We start from the raw sequence: 24,836 nt of genomic DNA, 5'->3' as shown, positions 1-24,836 counted from the left end.
ATGCATGCGTCGTCGCACCAGCAGGAGGATAGAAACGACTCCACAGTTCATCGTTCAGCAGTTTAAAGCAGCAGCACCTTTAATGTTTTGTTGTCTCTTCTGTTACTCTACCGTATGTTGTTGTAAAAAGTATAACATTTACCAAAGGTCATTTATATTTCTGTATTTTCTAAGTAAGAATAGCATGTGCCTTAACACTGGAAAGTAATTAACAGATCTCCCCGTGATGCTGAATCTGTTTGGTTCGGCGAGGATGGAGCGTTTTTTTGTGTTGCTAGAGATATTTATGAGACTTTGTCCTTGGTTCGGTTCCTCCTGCCTCGCTCTTCGTTTTTTTTTCCCCCCGCCGCTCCTCGGTTTTCTCTGGCGTCTCTGTCAGATTGTGACTCTGCAGTCTGTTCACTTTACTTCGAAGGTTCTGTTCGTTCTGTGATTTGGCTCAGACGCCTTCGCAGTCGCTTCCGCGGCGTCGGCCACATTCGCATGTTCCTCACAGGATCGCTCGTTCACTTCACCACACACAGCGCCCAACAGACCAGAGCTCCGCTCTTTCTCCCTTCGTTTTCATTTCAGTCACAAAGTCGGCCTACTGTGAGCGCCACTTTTTTTTTTCTTTTTTTTTTTATGTCTATCTTGGGGAATTTATCTGCATGGCTTCAGTAGATTTGAGGATATAACTCATGATGCTTCACACAGCCCGGTTTTTGCCTCAGAGATGTTTGGTTGTCAGTCTCCCACTCGGAAAAGAAGTGTAAAGCATTTATATGGAGAATCTTTTCAGTATTTCTTATACAAAGGTGGCTTGTGAACAAAGAAGAAAAAGACACGAATAAAGTATTTATCCTTTGCTACCTGTTTTTCTGATCAGAATATTGTACTCTTTGCATAATAAAATGTCTCAACATTCAGATTCCAACTGGTAAATTTTGACGCCTTCATTTTCAGCCGCTGTCCAAACTTTATTTCACCTTATGGATGCAGTCTGGACTCCTCGTCGGTCATGTTCCTGGAACCTGCCGCCGGTTTGCAGGACTGGATCGTATCTATCTATTGATATGGCGTCTTCCGGGCTCCGGACACAAAGAAGGAATCATGGTGAAGGAATCATCCTTACTGTGTGTTCGTTATGTAACGCTGTTCGGTCACACACTTCACGCTGTTTCCAGAAAAGCGTCCTGATTGATTCAGAAGACAGCCCTCAAACAAATACTTGAACAAGGAGAAGTGATGAAAAGGCAGAAGTTCGGTAAACGAGTGAACTTCAGGGTAAAACCATGCTCTCGTGCATCCACTCACTGAATCGGTCATATTTAATTCAGTGTTCATGTAAACGGGACAGTCTGATCTCACAGTGACAGAATAGGGACCATGTCAAGGGTCACAGGGTCATGAGTTTTGATTATTTGTGTTCGGTAAAACATTTATTAAGGTTTAGTGAAAATAGAGTTCATTGCAGCATTGAAAATGTTTCACCTTGATGAGTCTGCGGGCGCTCAGGATTTCCCACTAGACGCTATAGCAGATCCGCCTTTTAATTTAGCTTCAAAGTCAACGCTGCAGTTCGTCGGCTGGATGATCGGTTAATTTTGTGAGGACTTTATTCCCCCAGGATCCAACATGCTTGCTAAAAACGCAGCTTCACAGGTTCTTTGCTTTGCCTCGGGACCAGAGCAAACAGCGGTAGCGTCTACGGACAGAGCCGACATTATTACTCCCACCTTGACCCGCTCGCCCCTTTAGCTCTGTTTGCTTTTCAAAGGTAGAAGCAGCTCCGGCTTCGTGGCCCCCCGTGTGTCAATAGTGCACGGTACAGCGTCTGCAGACATTCTGCCTGCTTTCATCCACAAATAACAGTCTGCCGCGGCTCCTCGGCCGGCCGGGCCCCGAACGACGACTCCTCAGCCCTGCAGCGCTGTTCTCTCAGTCTCTGTCAAAACGCCAGTGGAAACCACCAGGATTCATCCGCTGTTTTCAATGTATTATCATTATTATTGTTATCATTATTATTATTTTATTCCTGCTGCATCCTCTGCTCTGTGTTGTATCAGCACTCAGCGGCTTCACACCTGAGAAGCTGTACATGTGGCGATTCCATTTTTTTTTTTTTTTTCACACGAGAATTAATGTGAAAGATTGATAATGTAATTAAAAATGTTTCATCGTGCAAAGTGAAGAATTCCTCGCAGTCTCCTCTCATTTTCCTTCTAATTACTTTTTGGATGACCTGCAGTCCAGAGACGGACAGGAGGCCAATTCTGCTCCAGCTAATGGAGTTTAATTTGAATTCTATCATAGAGGAGCCTCATTGATTGTGGTCGTTAAAGTAGCCCTGGCCCGCTTCATGACCCATTGTTTTAACAAGCTTAAATCATGATATTTTCAATTTCCTAAGCTGCCTCGTAAATAGCCTGGCTCAATGAAGCTGTCGAGGAGGCGCACTATGGAAATTGTTTATGTTTTAACACCACTGCAGCCTCTACGGCTGAGAACAAGGACGAGAAGAGACTTTTTTTTTTCCTGAGAAGGTTTGTTCATTCACACCAGCGGATACATTCACTGCATCGCCTTCATTTACCCGCATATAGAATGAAAAATCCTCCTCTTCTTCCTGCTGGTCGGCACCATCTGCTTTCTAGCTTCCCTTCACACAGGAGTGGCTTGGATGAAGCATTGTTGCACCTTTTCAGTCTTCATAAACATGGAAATCCAGCCAACAGAAACAGAAGGGATGCACAGAGACGGAGAGCTACATCCGACAAACGTTTTTCACTAATTTACACTCTTTTAGTCCACCGGACTGTCTGCTGCAGGGAGGAACAGGAGAGCCAAATGTTATGTTGAAATAACATATTTGTTTGAGCAAATTGTTTCAGTAGTCAGAAACAAAAGCAAGGTCACAGTGAGCCGAGCCATTCGACAGACTCAGGACTGGATGCCATCATAATAACATTTTACTGAAAAACAGACATAAAGTTATCACCGAAGTGAGAACGATCCACCCTCTGGCAATCTGCTGAGATTTTTATAATGAATAAATATTGAGATATGACGCAGAATTATGACTGTTCTGCGAGGCCACCCTGGCATTCTTTATACGCATTTCCCCAGAAACTGGATCCACAGTCATTAAGATCCTTCACTCATTATTATATATAATCACAGCAACCCTGCAGGAAACAGAGTTGTCTGAAAACTTTATTTAAACTGGAAAGATAAAGACAACATGTCGACAACTCAGCTGCAACATCTACTTGCCGATCACAGCATCATCAAGCCAGACGATCAGCCGTGGTTTGTCTGGAACTGTGATGTTTAGCCTCCTAATGCAGGGTCCAGGTGTCTGTGGCGCCCCAAACACCTTCAGCAGGTAAACCGCCTGTTTTCTGTCCTGATGTGCTGGTGTCATGAGGACATGGGACAGCGTCACAGGCTGAATGCCGGCTGCTTCTGGACATTGTGATGAGAATGGAAAGCCTTTCCTCATGAACCAGAACTTCACTACCCCCAGCCAGCGGACTGTAAGTGGATTTCTTGTGTTTTATTCAAACCTGGTTTCTGAATGATTGTCTCTTTTTGCAGTGTTAGTTTGAACGATTCATATCATGGATACAAATAAACACGTGTTCAACTTTAATGAGTGAGGTTTGTATGTCCTCTAAGTCCAAATATGATTCACAAATATCCACAGTTTGTTAAAGAAATGATCCACTGTTCGTGCTTATCTTACACTGCCGTGCTCCGCCGCAAAACGTATTGTTCTATAACAGCGAAGGCTGTCGGGATGGGAAGCATGGAAAGAGGAGAGCATTCAAGTAGAGACAGTGCAGCTTCCCTGGTGAATCTGGCCTGGTTGCTGCAGTTCCTGGATGAAAGGCTGCAGTGTGGGCCAGACACCTGGACCCTGCACAGGTAGACTGCCGGGTGAAACGCTCCGGGAAGATAAACAGGACGTTTGCATCATAACTCTCTGAGTGAAAACAGGGCCAAAAGCATAAAGAAACACATAAACAGGCTTAACTCGCGTCTGTCTGTGGTGATTTATAGAGAGCCGGAAAAATGAGGTTATTTTTCAGAACGAGATAATTTACTTCAAGACGCTGAGAAAGGAAACTCTGTTGTCTCAAGAAAATGAGAAAAATAACTCGAGACAACCAGTGAAATTAACTCGTTGTCACAGCAAAATGGAGGAAATAAAGTGTTTAACCGCGTCGGGCTTTATAGCATTCGGTGCTTTGTTTCTATCTGCAGAGCGTTTGATGTTGATGCTTTATTTCTGTGCTTTTTGCTCCACGTTCCTCTTTTTGCTGCTCGTTTAGACTTTTGTTTGAGTTAGTGAATTTGCATCGTTTTTGTTCTTGAAGCTGTTTTCTCGAACTGAGACGCGCTGGGCTGCTGCAGCAGAATGAGTGAATTTACACAAAGTGAGAATGGAGACCGAGAAACTGCAGAAAACACTCGTGTGCCTCTGCCAGTTGCAATACTGTACATCTGACTGCAAATCAGAAATAAAGGGATATTTTATTTTATTTACGAGCCTGGTGATGACATTAACATTACATTGAAGTGTGCTGAAGCAGGGAGGGACTGAAAACGGGCACAACCCCGTAGCACTGGCTTAAAGAGCAGTGGCGGAGCTAGACTTTTTCCTTGGCGTGGCCGAGGCCATTTCAGCAGGTCCTGACGATGCAGCGGACGCCGGTTCACAAAGACCAACCAGACGATACCAAAACAAACTGGACGGGAAGGTTGTCCCACCACCTCCCGTCAGCAGGAGCCACCTTAACTTGTCCTTGACTATTCCTCGTTTAGTTTTCTTGTTTTTCCTGTGCGTGGGGAGTTTTTTTTTTATTATTATTTGATGGTTTAGTCATCGAGTTTTGGTCACCTTTCAACAACAGAATATACCTGTATACTTTTGTACACATGGAAATATTATTATTAGGCTGTGATGAAGTGAAAAGCTTCTGCCTAAAGCAGATACTATGAGCATATAATTTAGACCATAGAACGTTGCGATCTGTGTGTGCATCACAAGGCCTGGTGAAGAGCTCAGTTTGTGTATCGGAGTCATGGTCCATTGTTTGAGGTTCTCAATCAGGGTTTTTTTTTTTTCAGCCAGTGTCTTTCTTTCCCCACTCATTCAGATGGCAGCGTTCGCACGTCGGCATTTCAGATTCAAACTTTGACAGCTGATAAAATCCAAACCTCTCGATTTGTAGTAAACTTGTAAATGAAATTATTTCAGCAGGGTGTCGTTTATAAATGGACAATAAATGGGTCACGGCACTGGACACCTCTGATTGTTGACTCCCCACATTCTTTCCATTTGTCCTTCAGTAGCCACTTTTTGACAGATGATGTTTTTACTGATAAAGTCATGAGAAATACAGTACAGTCCATAAAGCGCTTCCAGGTGACTTTTGTCAGTTTCTCTGCAAAAATAAGCATTCTGTTATTTGCACAAAGATCCGTCAGCGTTACTGCTCATTTTACCAATCCGTATGTAGCCTAGCAAAATCAACACTGAACAGGACACAGAAATATATCTCGGTTTCTTTTATTCAGAACAAAGTTAATTGAGGGTTTCTCAGTGGATAGAACAATTTAAAAAAGAAAACAAATTGAAACACAGACTGGATGCCTTCTCCACAAAACTCTCCTCAAAATAAAGTTACATTGGTGCATAAGTCTGAATAAGACTGAAACACGTGAACATCAGACAGGCGGCTCCAGCCTGGCCGCTTCCACATCATACAACACTGAATTAATACAATCTTCTGAGATAACAAACCAGCAGCATCTACAGTCATCAAACTTTTACACATGGATGAATATTGCAAATCACAAACACACAATGAGAGTTTATTTAGGCAACTGTGTTGTTTGTCCTGTGTCTTTTCTTTCTTTTTTTCTTTTTAGCTTGTCTTAGTAGTTCATGCAGGGAGAGTGTACATTTCAACACTGCAGATGTGAACACTGAAAAGGTGAAACACTGAAAGGTGAAAAGCATTTCATTGAGTGTCCTCTGATAGTTTAAAGAGCCACAGCCTGAATCGATTATCCGTGTGCTTCTGTCTTTTCAACTGATTCTCATAGTGTGTCGATACGAAACGTCATTGGATGATCAGAGTTTTAAAACTTTTGCCATACCTGAAGATAAAAGTTGGCCGGCCGGATCTCCTGTCAGGAGGGAACAGCAGGATTATTTATAGTGAGCTGTGAAAGGAGCGTGAGGCATAAACCTTCACATAAGCAAAATAAGCAAAATCTTTGTTTTTGCCTCATAAACAAATCGCGCCCGCTTGTTGTTGTGATGAAGTCAACATTTGCGTTATGCTGAAGTGTCGAAAATCCCCTTGGGGGGCGGGGGTGGGGGTGGGGTTATGAGCCAGATGTGAGGCTCTCCCTATGATACATGTATCCTGATCACACAAGGCTTCAGCTCTGTCTTGATTGCCTGGGTGACTGCCCCGCCACCCCCCGCCCGTCTCCACGCCCAGCCGGCCTGCAGCACTTCCAGGAATTACTTAACAGAGATGATAAAACAGTCCCACAGGCCGCACCTCTGTCCCGTCCTACACGCCACCTTCAGCATCCTGCGCTGAACTCTGCACCACCCGCACGCCACATTCCTGGACCGGTTCCTGTGATTGGGGTTAATTGATATGTTCAAGAGGATGCAGCGTTATCATGAAGATGTCAATTTCACACACACTTAATTCAAGTCAGATGACTGGGAAGGAGATGATATAACCACAGGCTGTCACATACAGGGCAGGAAGAACAGCAGTCACCCAGCTGATGTCTCAGATCCATCGATAAAAACATATCCACTCCCTACAGTCCTGATAACAGGCAATAACAGACGGGCAGAGCAGAGAGATTAGTAGGAATTGATAGGATAACTTCCTGTGCAAAGCTTAGAATACACCTGCCCGTCCTTTCTTTCTTTCTTCCTCGCAGCACTGATGGGATGAATACATCCAAAACATTGCATTTGTCTTTGAAGTCGTTTTTAAAAGGTTCCTCTGGTAGAGTCATTCTGCAAAAATATTCCACAAGCAAAGAATGGACATCGAGTACGCTGGCGTTTCAGTTCCATTTTACTCATATAGCGCCAGTGGCAACATAGCCATCTCAGCGTACTTTTAAAGAGAAACACCAAACAATCCCTTATGAGGGAGCATGAACAACAGTGAGAAGAAAAACACACATTTTCACCAGGAAGAAATCTCTGCAGAAGCAGATTCAAAGATGGAGACTTTCTGCTGCCACGTCTGGGTGTTATAAGAGAGAGAAAAGGAGGCAGCGAGCAAACAACTTGACATCAGACAGCTAATTCACTCACAGGAAACATGAACATCCAGCTCCACTGTCAGAGTCCTGCAGCCGGAGGCCAGCTAACCACACATGGTGATATGGGAGGGATGGATGGATGATGGATGGATGATGGATGGATGTACTGAATAGAAATCAGATCCTGTCCATTGATCTCCAGAGTAAGTTGATGTATCAATGTCCGGTCTAATTTTCCTTTTTATTCAAAGTACGGTTTCAGAATGTTTCAAAAGTGAAAGTCTAAAAAGCCAGGGATTAGATAATAATCGAGCAACCTTCTCTAAATGCATCATAGTGTCGGGTTTTAACCTTTACACGACACACGTGCTAAAGGGAGGCGTACAATAATGTGGGGTTCTTCCGTTGTTGTTGTTGTTGTTGTTGTTGTTGTTGTTGTAGATGCCTGTAGGGTACCTGAACAAAACGTACAAGCTACGTCAGTGGCAACTCAGCCTGACTCCCTATTCCTTTATACTCCAATCAGTACCAAAGTGGGCCATCTAAACCACTAGTGCTGCATCACACTACACGGGAATTGAACTCTATCGCATATTGAAGGAAAGCAGCAAAATTGCACTCTTTTTTTGTATTTTGCTAATTGAGGTACAGCACCTCTGCAGTACCTGAGCGAAAGTGAAAGGCTAAGTCTCAGGTCATATTTGAACACATTCCTGTATTAATGTCCAAACATTTGTCCGTTTGGTATTAAAGTGCGTGACTCAAGCGGTTCAACCATCTAGGTGGTTTTGATATTTGAACTCAGCCATAGAGACACCAAACACAGAGGGTGACGACGGGGGTCTGGTTCTCTTGTCTCCTACTTCTATACACTGTGCATCTTCATACAAGTCAACTTGATGTGATCTGCTATTAAGACGGAGTGAAAACAACCTTCTCAGTGGATTAATACAATATGAAGTAGGCGCTCAAAGTATTTTGCTGTTATGTTTAAATTATGGAGCTGCCATGCAAACAGCCTCTTTACATTTAACTTTGGTTAGTGAAGTATTAATCTCCAGTTCTGCTAAACTGCAGTACTTAAATACATGTGCTTATGTGTGTGTGATACTTCCCTCTGCATTGCTGCTCATGAGCTGCGTGTTTGAAGCTTTGTGTGCCTGCAGTGACTCCCAGTGTTCATGTGGACGGTTGCAGCCAGGTCTGCATTCGTGGTAAGGCCACTGGCTTAAAGAAAGAAAGAGGAGAGCAACAAGATAGGGGGCTTAATGCTGAGCATTTCTTATTCAGAACGCCACATCTATTCAGGATCGCATGGGATGTTTCAGCTCCTTTTAGCACATGTGTGATTGATATGAATAGTAGCTTGATGGCTTTTGGGACCACGCTTTTCATTGCAGAAAGCATTCAATTATGGTAAAAATCTGAATGCATTTCCATTCAGGCTATCCCTCTGGGCTCATTTCCATCTCTATGACTGTGCGCCACCCTGATATTTGCTTTCCTTTGACCTCCAGCGCACCACCTGGGTTCAGATGAAGGCTCCTCATTGTGCAGTGTGACACAGAGGACGGATGGGCACGGAAACTAAATGTCACACTTAGTGTAAAACTCCATATCAGGCCTGAACACTGACAGAATAACAAACATCTCCCCTGCACCGCCAGATGCATATGGATCGGATAATGCATAATTTACAAGGCTCTGTTTCAGAATGAGACGGCCGCCGGATTTGACGAGCTGCTATGAGTGTCGGGCTTGATTTATGGTTTATGGATATGATTTAGAGGTTGGGAAGGAGGCTGCACTGCCTGCTGGGCCTCCGTGAGCCGGTGGGGGTCTTAATATTCACACTCCTCACTCTGTCACTCCTGCCGCACATCCTGACTGGCTTTTCAATTCCTCAAGGTCATTTACAGTAAATCTTCCTTGATAACAGTGTTTACAACAGTATGCCATACATTACAAACATTAGGCAGTTACGTTAGGGAGCAAGTGTACAGCGGCGCAGCTCTGGCTGTGAGAGAGCGGCGTGGAAGAACACACACACACACACACACACACACACACACAGAAACCCTGTTGTGGCTGATTGGTGAGTATACTGGAAATCAACTGGATGTGCTTCCCCTTGTTTCCATTGAGCTGCAGTCAGATATGTCATAATTCTAACTGTGGTGTTTGTTCTGTTAGCTATCATGTCACTCCTTTAGGGCAAATACAGACACACACACATACACACACCTCACATGGAAACTCTCTGCCAGTATTTGAAGTTGTTAACCACTGTTCCACTGTGTGCCAGAGTGATGGAGAACAGCCACAGCTCTCTAACAGTCACAACAGTGACAGACTTCATAAAGCGACACCAGATATCTTAAAATAAAACACAATTTATAGTGTTTGAAGAGTTCTGATGTCCATTCTCCCACTCTTTAGAAACCTGCGCTGCAGTAATTTTTAAATCTGTTTGTAGCTGTTGATTTTCTCTTTGAAGACATGCCTATTTTCACACACTTAATATCTCTAAATTTGCTATTTCAGTTTGATTCCTGAATGCTTCTGCACTGTTCTGGGTGAAGATAACGTGCACACTTTGCACTTCATGTAATAAGAGGTTGTACTATATCAACCAAGATTCAAAGAGTTTTTCTTTTTCTTCATAATCTAATCCTAGTTGCAAAAATCAACCTATTGTAAATAATGAAAATTAATAGAAATCCTTCAAACATCGTTCAAAATACTCAGTGACAGAATGATCATTGACTCCAAGTCAAACCATCATTGATCACAATAATCAAAACCGATAATTCAGATGTCTGAGTCTGACATCGGAATATTGAAGACCAAGAAAATGAATACTTCGGAGCAGAGGAGTGTTTGATATTGTAATAATAATGCTGATCAAAAATATACAACTTGGAAAAATGGAAAGAATACTGATATGATCTTTATATGCTACATTATTTATAAATAAATACATAATACTCCTGTGTTAATTTTATCTTCATTTATAAGAATAATGCTGAAACTGAATTATGTATAAATATTCTTTTTGAGTACACACATGGTTAAAATATCAGGATTTGACCCCAAAAATATTGTAGCAAATTCCTCAGAGTTGATGTCAATCATTGAAATATCCCTTCTGTAAAAGCAATCAGACAGACGTGTTTGCACTTTCCTTCAAAAAAATATGGTGAATTTATAGTTGAAATATACAATTTAAATGAATGAACCATATAAAACGAATGACCTTTTAATATTGATGATTAGGAAATCGATTCACATGAAAAACTATGTAAAAAAATTATCAAATATGTACACTTTAGAATAATCAAATTACCAAATGCACCTGCAGAATTGTCACAGTGAAGAAATATATTTATGAGCGGTATCTTGTTATAACGAGATAGTTTGTCGTTTATTATTATCGTCTATAAATGTTATACCTCAAGTTAATAAAATGAAATTTTAAAAAGCCATGTGAAGATTTGGGGAGGATTTAAGTGCAGATTCTCCAGATAGATAGATAGATAGATAGATAGATAGATAGATAGATAGATAGATAGATAGATAGATAGATAGGCAGACAGACGGATATGTGAGACCTGCGCCCTGCTGTTATTTATAATGTGTGTCAGTGCGCAGGGGGGCTGAGGGGCTCCGCGGCGTCGCGCTGCATGCTGGGACTAATGGCGCTCTTGTTTACACCACGGTAGAGGAGGGTATTTCTCTCTGACTTCCAGGCTGAAAGCTGCTGTCAGTCGCCAGGCTCGCCGCCTTCCTTCTCCGTGCCGTGTCCGCGGGGCTGTCAGACAGCGGGCAGACTCCGGGGAGGTGACCGCGTCCGGGGCGCACTGAGCGGGGCGCACTGAGCGGGGCGCACGCGGCTTTTTGCACCGTCACGGACGCACTGACGCGCAGGTCTGTACAGCCAGCAGAAAAACACCAATTCACACCCGCAGCCTGAAAGTGGTGGAAGTTAACATTAGAGAAAGAGACGTGTGTGAAGCCAGCCGCCAGGTTCCTGCTGTGTCATGTTGATGGTGGAGGGAGAATTCAGCCTGGCTGAGATTTTTAAAGCTTTTTAAATCATTACCATTGTCACTAAACTATTTTTTTATGTGTTTCTTTATTATGAGGATAATTCTAGTATGGGTTTGTGATAGTACACTGGAGGAATTAAGTGACTTGAAGTCCCGGTTTCATTCTTAAAGTTTAGTGGATCGATTGAAGACTGTTTGATCTCATCCATCACGGAAAAATATTCCATTCAAACTATTCCCGCATCCTTTCATTTGTCTTCTATATCTGATTTATCCAAGTTGTGGAAAATAAACACCATTATTATAGACCTTGAGCAAGAGGTTATGCAACACTTTGCTGTAGTCAGTAGACTATGCCCATAGGAAAGACTGGGATGATAAAACTTAACACACTAGGCGTTTTTCTTGACGTGTCTATAATATGTGCTGTGGACCAACGTAGCTATTGCACAATTTGGAGTGAGACTGGATTGACTCAACAGCCAATTAGTCATTCATGGCAGCAAGTCGCTGCATTTTGACATGTAAGACGTGGTCGTATTAACCTGGAGAAGCTCAAACTCAGCACATCAAGGTGACTTTGAAGGTTGCATTATTTCACAAGCTGCTTATCTACAACCATCCCTAGGATTTACAGAGATGGTCTGAGAGAGATAAGACACCCCCTGAGCAGCAGTTCTCCAGGAAAAAGCACTTTGTTGATGCCAGAGGTACAAGGAGAACAGCCAGACTGGCTGGAGATGATAGAAAGACGGGATGAACTCAAATAACCACTTGTTACAGGCAAAGAGTGCAGAAGAGCATCTCTGATCTCAGACCTTGAGGCTGGTGGTCTCCGGCAGCAGAGGACTCGCCGGGTCTCACTGCTGTCAGAACAGTTCACAAACGCTCACCAAAACGCCACAATTAAAGCCGGGATCCAACATGTTTGAATTAACAGTTCAGGCTGCTGCTGCTGGTGAAGGGAGATTTTCTTTTTTGACCACTTGGGTTTTTGGGGTGTTAGTACCAGTTCAGCATTATTTAATCACCTCAGATAGTTCTGCAATTAAATTTGATAAGATTTTCTTCTAACTGTGTTTCAGTAATTTATTGGAGCGCTCAATTAGACCCACTGCCTCAATATCAGTCATGCTCTCATATTCAATAACAGCAATAACAATATCAATGCTTTTTTTCCAGAGTATCATCCGCAGAGCCACTGAAAGGTATCAGAATCCAGCCGAATGTAAGTCACTCTCCTGGACCTCCACTATTTGTAAATACATTAATACACAAATGAAGAGTTCTACTAATATTTGGTCTCCTTCTGTTATGTTATGCTATGTTATGTTTGTCAAAGCAAAAACTTGTTCAAGAATTCTTTACAAATCTCAAATACATGTCGATACATTATTTGCATTGCAAGTCTGTGTCTTCTTGTCTTCGCTGTTTCGTTTCTAACCGAAGGTGACGTTGAACCCGTCAGTCTGACTTCCTGTCTGAATGTCTCACGCAGGAACAGAGCGACTGCAAAGCTTCTAATTGAGCGCTACTTTCGGCAGTTAACCCAGGGTTGTGGAAATGGCAGCTGCACGAATGAGTTTTGCGCTTCATGTCATGATTTTCAACCTTTGGATAACAATTTGGCGGCCGCCAAAGCGTTCGAGCTGTTTAAGGTTAATGCCAAACTGTGTGACTATCATCCCTGCATTGCGTCCGGCAGTGACGAAAGCGCTCAGCCGGACAGCACGATGGGCGACAGCGAACCCGTTTCTCCGAGTGAGGAATTTTCAGGTACTGTACGCTCAGCTCTCCGTCTTTCCACTCAACCTGATCGTTATTCAGTCTTTATTTTCTTGTGTTGTTGCAGATGTTCACTGCCTCTCAGAAAACACTGTGTGCATGATACTGAACGCCTGCGAGGAGCGTGGGGATTACTCCGCTCTCACCCGTGCCATCGGAAAAGTTTTCTCAAATGCGGAATGCCTGATGAAAAGTTTCAGGAAGGATGAGCCGAAGGCTGCTGAAAATCTTGACTCGAAAAAGTCAAAAGAGTTGGAGAAGCAGAGTGAGAAGACGGGCGCCTCCTCTACAGCCTCCACCCCTGATGAGGTTTCGGGCGAGATGTCCAACTGCTGCGATCTGACGGTGGACATCGAAGCCGTACGGAGAGTCTACGCCAAGCTGCTGTCCATCGAGCAGGTGGAGGCGGTCCTGGTCAACGCCATCATATACCTTACTCCCAATGTGGAACTCGACCTGGAATATCTTGACGTGTACGAAGTAAACCCAGATTACCTGAACATCTTCGTCATCGTGATGGAAAACGGGAACCTTCACAGCCCGGAGTACCTGGAGGTGGCCTTACCGCAGTTCTGCAAGGCCATGAGCAAACTGCCGGTGGCGGCGCTCGCCCGGCTGTCCAAGCTGTGGTCGACTTACGGACTCTCACACCTTCGCCGCATGATGGAGACCTTCCAGCAGCTCATCACTTTCACAGTGGTCAGCAATGAATTCGACGCAACGAATCTGGTAAACGACGACGAGACGGTGGTGGCGGCGACCCAGTGCTTGAAGGTCGTCTTCTACGCCAGCATCCTGGGAGGGGACGTGGACGTTGAGCACAATGAAGAGGAAGAAGAAGAAGAGGCTGAGTCTGATGAGCTGACGCTACACGAATTGCTCGGTGAGGAGCGTCTCTATAAGAAGGGTCCTCGGGTGGACCCGCTGGAGGAAGAGCTGGGCGTCCGGCCTGTGGACAGCCGAAAACCCCTGCTGCCCTTTGAGGACTTCGTTAACGAGTCGCTGAACGACGTGGTTGAGATGGACAAAGACTTCACCTTCTTCAAGGTCAATGCAGAAACTAAGTTTTCTTTCCAGAGCTGCCCCTTCATCCTCAGCGTCATCACCAAGAGCCAGGGCCTGTACTACGACAACAGGATCCGGATGTACAGCGAGCGGCGCCTCACGGCCCTCTACAGCCTGGCACAGGGCCAGCAGGCAAACCCCTATCTCAAGCTGAAAGTGCGCAGAGACCACATTATTGACGATGCCCTCGTCAGGGTGAGCCCCCGCACGTTTGGTCGATTTTCGTTCGCGGGCAGACGGCGTGGCACCAAGGTTCTGCCACGTTGGTGAGTGAACTGAGTTCTTCTCCCCTCTGTTTCAGCTGGAGATGATCTCCATGGAGAACCCGTCCGACCTCAAGAAGCAGCTTTTTGTCGAGTTCGAGGGGGAGCAGGGGGTTGATGAAGGAGGAGTTTCAAAGGAGTTCTTTCAGTTGGTTTTAGAGGAAATCTTTAATCCTGACATAGGTGAGTCTTCCAGCGCAAAACACAGGAATTACCAATTAGCTTTATCAGGCTGTTTTTCCTTTTTCACAACACCTAAAGTCACAATAGAAGGATATTTGTACACCTCTGTTGTATTATGTGATGTGGTCACTAGTGTTAACAGAACAGCGGCAGTGAGTACCGCCAGTGACTGACATAAATCCAGAAATTCAAAGGTTTTGTGTGAAGGTCATGCAAGCTTAACACTTTCTTTCTCTTTTATTTGTGTGCGTAGGGATGTTCACCTATGACAGCGACACAAAGCTCTTCTGGTTTAATTCATCATCGCTGGAGAATGAAGCGCAGTACACTCTCATTGGAATCGTCTTGGGCCTAGCAATTTACAACAACTGCATACTGGATGTCCATTTCCCAATGGTGGTCTACAGGAAGCTGATGGGAAAGAAGGGAACCTACTTGGACCTGTCAGACTCACATCCAGTATAGTAACTTTCTCCAACGTTCATACACAGTCCAGATTTTCCGAAAAGTGTGTTGTTCACAGCTGTAATGTGCTTGTGTTGTATTTTACAGGTAAAACTTTGGAGTTCTGCAGACATTTAAATGACTCCCTGCTTCGTTTGGCAGCAACTCTCTCTTCTCTCTCTTAGGTTCTGTACCAGAGTCTGAAGGGGTTGCTGGAGCACACCGGTAATGTGGAAGAAGACATGATGCTCACTTTCCAGATTTCACACACAGACCTTTTTGGAAACCCGGTGTTGTACGACTTGAAGGACCAGGGAGACCAAATTCCAGTTACCGAAGACAACAGACAGGTAAAATGTTTACAAAATCCTCTTGTGTGACTTTTTTTGTTTTAAACTTTTAGCTGTGGTAGATTGAGCTCCCAAGAAATTAAACATTCAGTCATCTCCCGTTCAGTTTTTGGTAATCCGGCAGAATTTATCCAATTTTAAACACCTGCAGTCAGATCAGTCTCATGTGAGGGGAGATTTGATGTTATCTGCCTCAGTGTCGTCACAATGGATTCTGAGACACTGCATTCTTGCGATTGCCAACTTTTTTAAAAGAGAACTTCTTTTACATGCAACTAAAATTCTCAATTTTAGCTTTCAATGTATATATTTTTTTTAAATGTAACAATTATTAAAAAGGAGTGAAGGGATTTGAGCTTCTTTTCCTTTACCATTCTTGTGCAACACTGCCTCCTTGTGGTATAGAGTAGTAACTACAGATATATTGGGTAACGCCTTCTGGCAGCAAAGTACTTCTCCCTAGCGAATAAACAGAAACCTAATAAAAATAAGAAAAATACTGTTTGTTTGAGGGTACATCCTGCAGGTTTGCCCATCTGATAACACAGAACTGTCAGATTTGTTGCTGGGAAAACTCAAAAACGATCACTTTTGGGGTAGATTTGAAGACTGTTGACTTTTTTCTGCTCTTCATATGTGTTATTCTTTCTCAGGAGTTTGTAGATCTGTATGCTGACTACATCTTGAACACAAGCGTTGAGAGACAATTCAAAGCCTTTAAAAAAGGTTTCCTGATGGTCACCAACGAGTCTCCGCTGAAATATCTGTTTCGACCAGAGGAAGTTGAACTGCTCATCTGTGGAAGCAGGGTGAGGACGCCTGTCAGAATTTTATCTTTATTTTGCTTGGTTTTTAATTGACTGGTCCACATTTTGTCACCCCTCAGAAGCTGGACTTTGAAGCCCTTGAGAAGACGACCGAATATGACGGAGGCTACAGCACAGACAGCCAAATTATCAAGTAGGCAGAGGTGATTTGGGGATGTATAGTTTTTTTTTTATCTAAAAGTTTCTCAAAGTTTTATCCTGGTGATTGCAGAGACTTCTGGGAAACCATTCACTCCTTTGGAGAGGAGCAGAAGCGACTGTTTCTTCAGTTTACCACCGGAACGGACAGAGCGCCTGTTGGAGGGCTGGGAAAACTAAAGATGATCATCGCCAAAAACGGCTCCGACACAGACAGGTAGAGCTCAGGAAGATGTTCTGAAAGTGATCAAAAAGTTCTTGTTCTGTCTTCATTTTGGCTCTCCTGCTGGGTGTGAGACAGACACAGTGTTTGACTGAGCAAATGTCTCCAGTGAAAACCAGCTCCGTTGCTATTTCACTAAACAAGAGTATCTAATTATCCCTGAATTAGCTGATTTCTAAATTCTAGTAAACCTCCCCTTCATCTACAGTATTGCATTATCAGTTCGAATTACTGTCAAGACAACTTTCTCCTGCTGCCTGCATGTTGGTAGTTTATCTTCAGTGTTTCGTTGCTGTTTATTGTTGACAATAAGTTATAAATCTATTTCTTTTAATAGGCGCTCACATCCAGATTATGGAGCCTGTGTCTTTTAGAGTAACACAGTACTGACAGCTCAGCTAATGTGTCACAGCAACAGCAACAATAGTGATAATGCAATAAAAATGAGTAAGCTCTACAAAATGAAAAGCATTTTAGTCCCTTTTCACTGGAACAATACAGCTACATGCACCTTAATAAGGCAGGCCTGAATAAGAAAGAAAATTAGCAAATGCAAGTTAGTTTGTCAAGTCACAACTTGCATTCTTGCAGTGAATATTAAAGCAACGCCACTGCTTCTTAACAGAGTAACTATTGTAATCGGTTCCTCTTTTTCAGTGGCTTTCACCATTTTGTTCATGAAGAAAGCTGAAATGATCAAATTTAAGTTGATGTGAGATGAAGTGAGACCAGGTAGAACTCAGCTGGAATTAAAACTCCCTCAATTTCATTTTGTTTATATTATAAAACAAGGGCTTTGATTTCTGAGCTCCAGCTCTTTGGCAGCTGATCCACTGCGATCACTTGCTAAATTGTAAACTCTGCTAATTGAATCTGTAAAAATGTTTTAAAATGTGTTTATGCACGCAGTCACAAAAACCGAGGAACGCTGGTCCTAATTCTGACAGTCATGCAACATCTTGGGCTTGACAGTTTGCTGTTTGCTCCCTCAAGTCGGTGTCAAGCCTTGTGATGGCTCGTCTTATCCAAGACTGACGTTTTGGTTTCTTTTAGCCTGTGAAGTCAAGACTCAGACTCAGATCGTTCTCTTCTTTCTTCATGCAGGCTGCCGACCTCCCACACCTGTTTCAATGCACTGCTGCTCCCCGAGTACTCCTCCAAGGAAAAACTGAGGGAAAGACTCCTCAAGGCCATCACGTACGCCAAAGGATTTGGGATGCTGTGACGCATCCGCAAAGAAAGTTTCAAAACTGCTTTTGAGCAACAGAAGCAAAGAAAGTTCAAAAAAAAAAAAAAAAAGAAAGAAAAGGGGAAAAATAACTCGCGATATGAGAAATATTTAAGAGAATGCTGAAATAACTCTGTGCCTAGTCAAACTGTTGCAGTAAGGCAGCATCCTGAACAGCCTGAGGTTTGATGGTCCCGTCAGCCACCGCTGCTTCGCCACTGCACATCTGGAGGCTTTTATCTGTTCTTCATCGAGGTAGGAGTATACCTCACTCCAAACACACCAACTTTCAAATCATTGTCTCAGCTTTGAGAAAATACGCACAGGTTTATGATTGATGCTAAAAACTTTCTGAACTAAACGGAACGGACCCGAAACGTCTGCTGCAAGCTGAACAGAGAAATATGCTTCAGTTGTCGTTTCCTTGTTGTCAACACAAATCCTGTCTCTGACAACAACGTAATGGACTTCTTGAAAAATAAAGATAAGTTCGCAGGAAACTTGCGCCAAAGATACAATATCTGATGATAATGTTACATTGGTTTTCTTTAGTTTTTGGTCACATGTAGGTTGTATTCTGCTAAAAAAAAAAAAAACTCCTAAACCCTCCAGAATTGTTTCAGTAAAAGAGTGAAAGACTCTCCAGACGTACTTTGACATGAATGCCGTCATGTGACAACGAAACCTCAGCACAAGCTGCTTCTCTCGATGCTGCCTTGCTGTAAGCTGCAGTTAGACTTTCATGTTGATGCCTCATGTTTTTTGTTTTTTTTTTTTTTTTAGAGGCACTCATTTTCCCAAACAGGTAAAGCCTGAATACTGCTGGTTTGTTTTTTTGTTTTTCACGTGTGATTTGTTTGCTGGCATTAATAAGATTTGACGTAAGAAACTGTGAAGTGCACTTACACTGAGCGCGTACACTATATTTATGAATTGAGTGTGATGTTTGTCATAATTTCATGCAGAGCAGTGTTTTCGGGCTCGGGCTGCTCTGGGCATTATGGTGCTCTTTGGGTGGAATATCCAACGTAAGATATTGAAGTCAAACCTTTTCTATTACTGCGGATTCAAAGAAGTCTCACGGGCAACTTTTAATTTAAACTCACGTGTGATGATAAGCATGCCACCCACCTAAATCTATTTTATTTATTCTCACTTAGTGTTGTGCCTCTTTTCCTATTTTTGAATTGAATTGTTTTGTTGTCAGCCTGGCTTGAGTTTGTTTTGCACAGCCTGCAGGCTTTTAGAAAGTTTTTACCGACTACAGCACGGTTGAAACTTTCCCGTCCTTTTTAAAGAGGCAGTGTTTTGTTCCTATTGGTTCATTTGCTGGGACTTTGTGATTGCACCAGTGTAGGCGGAGTCACCAAAGATGCAGCGCGTTTATGAATCAAAACACCCACGTAGAATGTTTGTCAGCCAAATATCTCAGGTACATGAAGAATGAGCAGGATAATGTGAAACTCCTCTGTAAAGCCACTGTTATGCAAAGTAAATAAAAGTGAAACAAAAATAAACACTTTGTTGGGAAATGCTCATTGAAGTTGGCGTTTTCCAGCGGTTCCAGGAGTCTTGGAGGTGGACCACAGATTTCAAGGTGAGGCCAAGGCTTTGTCCTTTTAATTTCATACATGCTGAAGAAAATGTCAGTGAGACACTTGACAATCACAGGAAGTGTCCCTCAGCTTATTGTTTATGGGAGTGGGTCAGGGCCAGTGGTCGGCTTCACTGTGATGTTTGGAGAGTGGCTTCTTGAGAGGAATCCGAGCCTTCCAGTGATAAAAGACTGGGAACGCTCACATTCCCACCTATTCCCAGCAACTCACAGTCACCAGTTAACATTAAATGAGTGTTTTAATGAGTCTGGCCTCCAAAGAAACATGAGCTCATGCAAATTCCACAGGGAAAACACCGAGCATAGTTCTCTGCCCTCTTGTTTCCATCTATTTTCTGTGTGGCTTCATCCTGTTCAGGGTCACAGGGAGACATTCCCAGATTACTGTGTGTGAGGACCGGATACAACCTGGACAGGTCTCCAGACCACCACACACACTCACACTCACATGTAAGGGCAATTTAGTGTCACCAATTACCCTCATGCTCATTTTGGGACTGTGGGAGGAAACTGGAGCAGCTGGAGGAAACCAACACACACCCACACACACACACACATACACGAGGAAAACATGCAAAGTCCACACTGAACCTCTTTTTGTGAATTGAGAGAGCTAACCACTGCATCTCTTTCATTTTAATTTTTTTTTCAATATGCAGCTCAGCTTTTAAAAGAGGTTTTCTGCTTTAAAATAGCTTGTCTGCAGGAACATGTGGCTATTTTTTTTTTTTTTTTTTTTTTTACTAAAATGTGTCTAAAAACTGTCTGGGACCATTAGCAATAGCACGTGCTTCGCAGAAATGAAGAAATGTGACAAGTAGACAAGTGGAGTTCTCTGTCTCTGGGATCTGCTGCTCTCTAGTGGACAAACATATGCTGCAGTTTTTAAATGCCATGAAATCTGAGACTGTTAAATGGTCTGTTGATTGGCTGAAGTTCTGTATTAGTAAGAGGAGGGACATCACCAAATTCATGCTTGTTTTTTTGCAATCAAAACATTAAAATATATATTCTTCAAGTTGGTGAAATCCAGTAAACCCAGACTGATAAGAAAATCCACATCTAGAATGTTTCACACTATGCCTCACTGTTTTAATTGTCAGGGGAATATTTTCAGTGTGTTTGTCTTGCTGTTGAAGCCTGATCGCTTTGACTGTGGACTGATGGCGTTCTGGACTCTTGGTTCACGCTTCAGGTTCAGACTCGGGAGTCCGTCAGACATCAGGCTCAGTCTGTGCTGTCAGACACAGTCCACAGGCTGGCACTGCAGTCCCGCACCTGAACACCGGAATTCAGTCTATGGAGAAAAGTTGCTTCAAGAGAAATGTTATGTGTTGATAAAAACAGAAATGACCCTGAAAAAATGTTTCAAAGCCCTTTGGATTTGACATATTCACACACTTCGTTGAGATTCTGCTGAATAAATTAATTTTTAACTCCAAAACAGCTGATTTTATTTAAACACTGAAGCATTTTCAAACTGTTTCCAGTCTATTTCATTCGGCTCAACAAATAAGCTTTAATGAAAGAAAGAAACAGCTGTTCGTAGTTGTTTTGCAGTATCTGCTTCATCTTCGATGGAGATGGAATCTTCCCGGGGGGGGATCTGGAGAGGTTCATCAGGAAGTTCCAGGCAGAGGTACACACAGCTCATCGAGGGTCACTTTGCCCACAACAGCAGCTTCAGCCTGGACACTTTCTCCAGCTCTTCCAGGAGGATCCCGAGACGTTCCCAGGCCAGCTGAGAGACAGTCTCTCCAACATGTCCTCAGTCTTCCTCGTTACCTCCTCCCGATGAAGATCTACTTATTTATACAATTAAATGACTGAGCTGAAAGACCTAAATAAACAATTGAAAGTGCTTTTTACTCAGTGTAATCAAAGCTTCTGATCATTTTCTTCACTCCTCAGATTTTCCTTAATGTTTTCTGTCTGAGCATTAAAAATATGTAGAGTATTATCTTAAAAAGGCAAAATTGTCTGGAAAGGTTGTAATTTAGTCAGAGTGTTTGATGAGTACAGAAATTGACTCTTCATATTAACCATCAAAACACATTGTTTATTGAACTTTGAGAAAATTTTGGATGTTTCCAAAGATGTACAAAAAAAGTTAATTCAACTTTTTGAGAAGACTCTTCAGTTTCCCATCTCCAAACAAGTGATTCCCTTTTTTGAAAAATAAATAAATTACAATATTTGTTTCAACAATCCCACCAAAAAAAAGGAAGAGCAGACACACCCCTGTGCGTACTCCCTCTGAGGTTTATCTGCATCCAGTCAACGTCACGGCACATGAAATGAGCTCACGTCCGTTAAGATGCCATGTCTGCTGTCTCACGTGTCAGGACTCTCAAACGCCTCTTTGCACCCAAACTTGATGGAAGGTTTCTGAACACAAAGGTGTGAGAGACAAAATAAGTAGAGAAGCAGAAGAAGAAAAGTTCTGTCAAAGCCTGTTTGATTGACAACTGATCTGTGTGCAGTGTAGAAATAAAACAAGGAGCTCTCAGCAGCGGAGACTCATTGAGTCCAGTTACAGGGTCAGACCGAATCACTGCACCTGATCTGACCTCAGTCTATTTTATTTTGATGAATTCTGCACTTCTATCAGAGGCAAACAGGCCATAAAACCAGATTCCAGCGAGGAGTGGCTGAGTGAAGGTGGTCTGGACTCTGTGGAGGAGAGTCATGGTCTCAGAGACGCTGTAGAAGGCCAGGATACCTGCTGGATGATCCAGATACACTCCCACTCTGCAGGAAGGAGGACCTGACACCGGAGTTTCAACTTCATTGTGATAAAAACTATAACTGTGTTTGGAACAATCCAATCCCCATGACTTGTCACTATTACCAAATACACTCTCAATCCAGTCTACTCTGCTGATGTCCTTGTATGCGACAGCTACACGGACGTCTCCCCTCATCTCCACCTCCCAGTAACAGCGTCCAGTCAGACTCTCTGTGCTCAGAACCTGCCAAAATAAGCTGAATCTGTCAGGATGTTCAGGATAACTCTGTTCATTCTTCATTAATGAGACTTTCCTGTTTCCCTCTGATAACAGCAGCTGTTTGTTTGCTGTGTTTGGATCCAGTGTGAGTTCACGTGAGTACTTGAAGAATTCAGCTCTGTTCGTATTCTCTGGTTGTGACAGTAAAACGTCCGCCTCAGTCACTCTCAGTGAGATGTTTGTCCATGTCTCACTCAGGATGTCCTGGAGTTTCTCTCTGCTCTCTGACACAGCTGCTGTCACGTCCTCAAAGTATCTGAGAGGAGCAGCGTGGAAGCTGGAGCAGTGTGTGGGCAGTGTGTGAGCTGACAGTGAGGGGAAGCTGAGCAGGAACTGGCTGTGGTCCTCTGTGCGTGAGAGCCGCTCCAGCTGGACGTCTTTCCTCCTCAGCTCGGCAATCTCCTGCTCCAGCGTCTCCTGAAGCCCTCGCACTCGACTAACCTCTGTCTGCTGCTGGGATCTGACCTGCTGCCGAACGTCTCTGCTTCTGTCCTGGATGAGGCAGATCAGCTGGCTGAAGGTCTTCTCACAGTCCTCAACTGTCCGATCAGCAGAGACATCGATGTTCTTCACCTCCTGTTCCAGCAGCTTCACGTCCTTCTCTGCGTCCTGGATCCTCTGCCGGATGATCAGTCGACTCTCCTCCAGCTCCCTCTGCCTCTCCGTCCTCTCTGCTGCAGCTGAGACGGTGTCGTGGCCTTTGTGTTGGTCCACAGAGCAGAGAAAACAGATACACTGCTGGTCGGTGCGGCAGAACATCTTCATCACCTCATCGTGACGAGAGCACATGTTCTCCCTCAGCGTCTTGGAGGGATCCACCAGCTTGTGCTTCTTGAAAGCAGCTGAAGCATAATGAAACTGAAGGTGCTGCTCACAGAAAGAGGCCACACACACCAAACAGGACTTGAAAGCTTTGAGTTTTCTTTCAGTGCAGACATCGCAGGCCACATCTTCAGCTCCAGCATAGCAGTGATCAGCAGGAGCAGCTTGAAGTCCGCTCCTCTTCAGCTCCTCCATCAGAGCTGCTAACATGGTGTTTTTCACCAGGACGGGCCTGGCTGTGAACGTCTGCCTGCACTGAGGGCAGCTGTGGATTTTCTCCTCATCCTCTTCACCCCAGAAGCTTTGAATGCACGTCATGCAGTAGCTGTGTCCACAGGGAATAGCTACCGGATCCTTCAGGAGATCCAGACAGATGGAACAAGAGAAGCTCTCTCTGTCCAGCTCAACTCCTCTCAGCGCCATGCCTCCTCTCTGTGGCTCTGACCGTGTGAGTTTCACTTCCTCACAAAACAAACTGCTCTGGCAAGTGATCAGCTCGTCATGTGGTTGCATGGAGCCTATCAGCTGCTGCTCTGCACCTCTGCTGGTTCCACCCATCTTCCGAAGGGAGATGTGAAGGGGAGGAGGAACTCGTGGAACTGCTGGAGCTGCATTATTTTAACCTGACTCATGTAATGATTCACAGTTTACAGAGAACAAAGTGCACGTGCCTAACTTCACAACAACACATGACAATGATTGTAAAGCTGAATCAAATCAAAATTAAGGAAAAAAAAAAAAAAAAAAAAAAAAAACAGAGATGCCGAAGCTCATAAAGTAATCATTTTGTATTTTAAGCTGCTGGTATTGATTATTGTTCTTACATTTTGGCATTTAGATCTCTTTTCTTCTTTACTTGAACTTTTTTTTTTTTTTTTTACAATCTATTCTTATCTTTGAACGATTTTACATTATTAATTATTTGGTTCATTTTTCTGGTTTTGTAACCACTGAGGGATGACAGGAGATAAACAACAGAAATATATATAAAGTATTTATTTATTAATTTATGCACTTGGAAACATGCTTGCAGACCATGCAGAAATGTATGTTTTGCAGGAATGTTAATTTTGTTGTCCTAAAATCTGTTTTTGGCCAAGAGGGGGATTTGTGGCAAAACTTACATTTGATTTGAGTGCTTGCTTGCTTACATATAGTCTAGTGGATATGTACTATAATATGAATGCACACAATCTGGCTTGTAAAACTGCTTGTGCAGCTTTAATCATAACCGGACGAGCCCCCAGAAACTGGGGACTGACTGAGCCACGAGGCTGGGAGTGAGGATGGCAAGGTCTGATGATCAAGGTTTTGTCCACTGTAGGGACGTTACTGTTGTGTTTCTGTGTATTTGTCTGCTGTGTTGTCCCATGTTTGAGGAGGATGGTAACTACAACGATTTCACAAAAGACTGTGTTGCTTCCATCATCTCCAGCTGCAATCTGATGTCAACGTACATGCAGGCAGTATCAAGTGGAAGCCAAAATTACCTTTCACAGTAAATGTCTCTTTTTATATTAACTATGTTATGCATTGTATG

At 43.4% G+C, this 24,836-nt stretch overlaps 2 protein-coding genes across 3 annotated transcripts; one reads left to right on the top strand and one right to left on the bottom strand.

The window, feature by feature from the left end:
* The first annotated feature begins 11,041 nt into the window (after nt 1–11,041).
* On the top strand, nt 11,042–17,944 carry ube3a (ubiquitin protein ligase E3A). Of its 2 annotated transcripts, none has more exons than XM_030083782.1 (11): nt 11,042–11,223; nt 12,528–12,573; nt 13,051–13,121; nt 13,198–14,390; nt 14,497–14,641; nt 14,895–15,100; nt 15,271–15,435; nt 16,089–16,244; nt 16,322–16,395; nt 16,474–16,617; nt 17,728–17,944. In XM_030083782.1, exons 3-11 carry the CDS (start codon nt 13,079–13,081, stop codon nt 17,846–17,848), a joined length of 2,247 nt encoding a protein of 748 aa, XP_029939642.1. In that variant the 5' UTR covers nt 11,042–11,223; nt 12,528–12,573; nt 13,051–13,078; the 3' UTR covers nt 17,849–17,944. The 2 variants fall into 2 exon arrangements, with proteins under 2 accessions (XP_029939642.1, XP_029939641.1); XM_030083781.1 differs by having other exon boundaries at nt 11,179–11,223; nt 12,844–13,121.
* A 3,079-nt stretch (nt 17,945–21,023) lies between these two features.
* Nucleotides 21,024–23,738, bottom strand: LOC115382071 (tripartite motif-containing protein 16-like). Its single transcript, XM_030083714.1, has one exon. It carries the CDS (start codon nt 23,717–23,719, stop codon nt 22,043–22,045), a length of 1,677 nt encoding a protein of 558 aa, XP_029939574.1. The 5' UTR covers nt 23,720–23,738; the 3' UTR covers nt 21,024–22,042.
* Nucleotides 23,739–24,836: the final 1,098 nt, after the last annotated feature.

This window comes from Salarias fasciatus, chromosome 23, assembly GCF_902148845.1.
Source record: "Salarias fasciatus chromosome 23, fSalaFa1.1, whole genome shotgun sequence".
In the NCBI taxonomy this organism is placed as follows: Eukaryota; Metazoa; Chordata; class Actinopteri; order Blenniiformes; family Blenniidae; genus Salarias; species Salarias fasciatus.
This window is presented reverse-complemented; position numbering and strand designations above follow the sequence as displayed.

Coding starts and splice junctions, on each gene's coding strand:
- ube3a (XM_030083781.1), top strand. Junction 15,436..16,088: donor TTACCGAAGACAACAGACAG/GTAAAATGTTTA, acceptor ATTCTTTCTCAG/GAGTTTGTAGATCTGTATGC. Junction 16,618..17,727: donor AACGGCTCCGACACAGACAG/GTAGAGCTCAGG, acceptor TTCTTCATGCAG/GCTGCCGACCTCCCACACCT.
- LOC115382071 (XM_030083714.1), bottom strand. CDS start 23,719: ATGGCGCTGAGAGGAGTTGAGCTGGACAGAGAGAGCTTCTCTTGTTCC.